Source organism: Drosophila teissieri, chromosome X (genome assembly GCF_016746235.2).
Source record: "Drosophila teissieri strain GT53w chromosome X, Prin_Dtei_1.1, whole genome shotgun sequence".
Taxonomy (NCBI): domain Eukaryota; kingdom Metazoa; phylum Arthropoda; class Insecta; order Diptera; family Drosophilidae; genus Drosophila; species Drosophila teissieri.
The window spans coordinates 13,163,306-13,165,027 of NC_053034.1; the positions used below are offsets into that span (position 1 = coordinate 13,163,306).

The 1,722-nt window shown below is 46.9% G+C and overlaps 1 protein-coding gene across 1 annotated transcript; it reads left to right on the top strand.

The window, feature by feature from the left end:
* The first annotated feature begins 361 nt into the window (after positions 1-361).
* LOC122624615 lies at positions 362-1,476 on the top strand. The gene is made up of 2 exons (XM_043804269.1): positions 362-854; positions 909-1,476. The coding sequence occupies exons 1-2, from the start codon at positions 604-606 to the stop codon at positions 1,246-1,248; spliced, it is 591 nt and encodes a 196-aa protein (XP_043660204.1). The 5' UTR covers positions 362-603; the 3' UTR covers positions 1,249-1,476.
* Positions 1,477-1,722: the final 246 nt, after the last annotated feature.

Sequence of the window (1,722 nt, forward strand, 5' to 3'; positions counted from 1 at the left end):
GGAAGACAACATTCGCCGTGTTATTGCCGATATACGGCCAAATATGTTGGAAAAAGTCATTGCAAATTGGACGTCCAGATTGGACTACATCCGAGCCAGCCGTGGCGGTCATATGCCAGAAATCATATTTAAAATGTAATGCCACAAGATTATCTTTCATGTCAATAAAATTCATGTCAATCGAATAATCCATCGTTGTTTTATTGCAATTTAAAGTTCTATACCTCTAAAAAAAACACCCGTTATAATATTTGAAATATTCTAATGCTGCGAACATTTTGTTCCATTCGAAGCACTTTAGTTGGAACATATTAAGCTGGCCATTTATTTTGTACACAGGAGTGCTAAGTCACAAATTTCATCTGAACAAACACACAGAACAATTTCATCTCTCCCCTTCAGTTAGTTTAGCAACTCCAAATCTCTAGCCATGAAAATGGTATCTGTTTGACAAAAAAAAATATAAATAAAAATAAAAACACCAGCATAAGAACACCAGTTCACAGGTTTAGGTTTAAGGCAGACCCACCCAACCACAAAAATACACACAGGGCAAATCCAGCTCTAGATAATCCCAGCACACACACAGCACACACACTCCAAATGGGCGCCCAGTTGGCCGGCGAATCGCGTGCCGAGGGAGGGGGCGGGCTCAAGGACGAGCGGGCAGAAACAGGACGACAGCCACCGCAGGAGCAGGCATCAACGACCAAGGATGGACCAACTAACCAGGAGGAAGAGGCGTATCCGCAACCGGAACTGGAACCGGAACAGGAGTATCCACAACCACAAGCGATGCCCGTTTCCAGACGCCACCTGAGATCGCGCAGCAGCACCACGGACATCCAAAGGATGTGAGTATCCTGCTCTTCGAGGCCATCACAATTTGTAATTATCCCGATGTTCAGGCCAACGGAGGCCATCTACGCAGAGTTCGATCGCCTCATCCAGCGGGTGGAGGGCCACTTGGGGCAGGTGGCGGTGGATCCGCCGTGCATGGATGTGGCAGCCCGGCTGCAGAGCTGCCTCCAAGCGCACCGCCAGCGGACGTGCAACTGTTTTGCGGCCATGGAGGAGTACCGCCACTGCGTGCTGCGTGCCACCCAGAATCGCGTGGACGACATGGCGGACATGGAGCCGCCCATGCTGCCGGTGGTGCCGCCCCAGGCGATGCCACCGCCCGCCGTGCCGCCGCCAAGTGCGCGGGGCAACCGCAGGTGGTGGAAGTTCTGGACCTGGTTCCGCTAACCGGATGCAGTGCTCTCGAGTTCCGTTTCACAGCCCCCAAAAACACTATGATAGAGAAATGGCTTTATTAATTAACAGCATACATATGACTTGAAGCCATTTAGGCTGCAGATGTGGCCAAAAGGATGTCTACTGCCAGTAAGTAGTTCAAATGCAGTCACAGTCAACTTTGGTTCAAGTTGATGGGTATTTTGTATGTTCTGTGTAAAATATATTATTTAAACATAAGCTTTATTGGTTGGTGTGTCTGTTGTTAATATTAGCATTTAATTGTATTTATACCAAAGAGATTCTTTTACTTATTTTAGTTGCTATTATTTGCTGTTAATTAATGGGAATTCCAAATGAGCCACATGATGAACAATAACCTAAACTAAACGGCCTGTAAAATTCGGTAAAATTCAGCTGAAAATTGCATTGTGCGGTTGACAATAAATGCCGTAATAAATGCTAGCCAAGCTGCCAGCCAGCCAC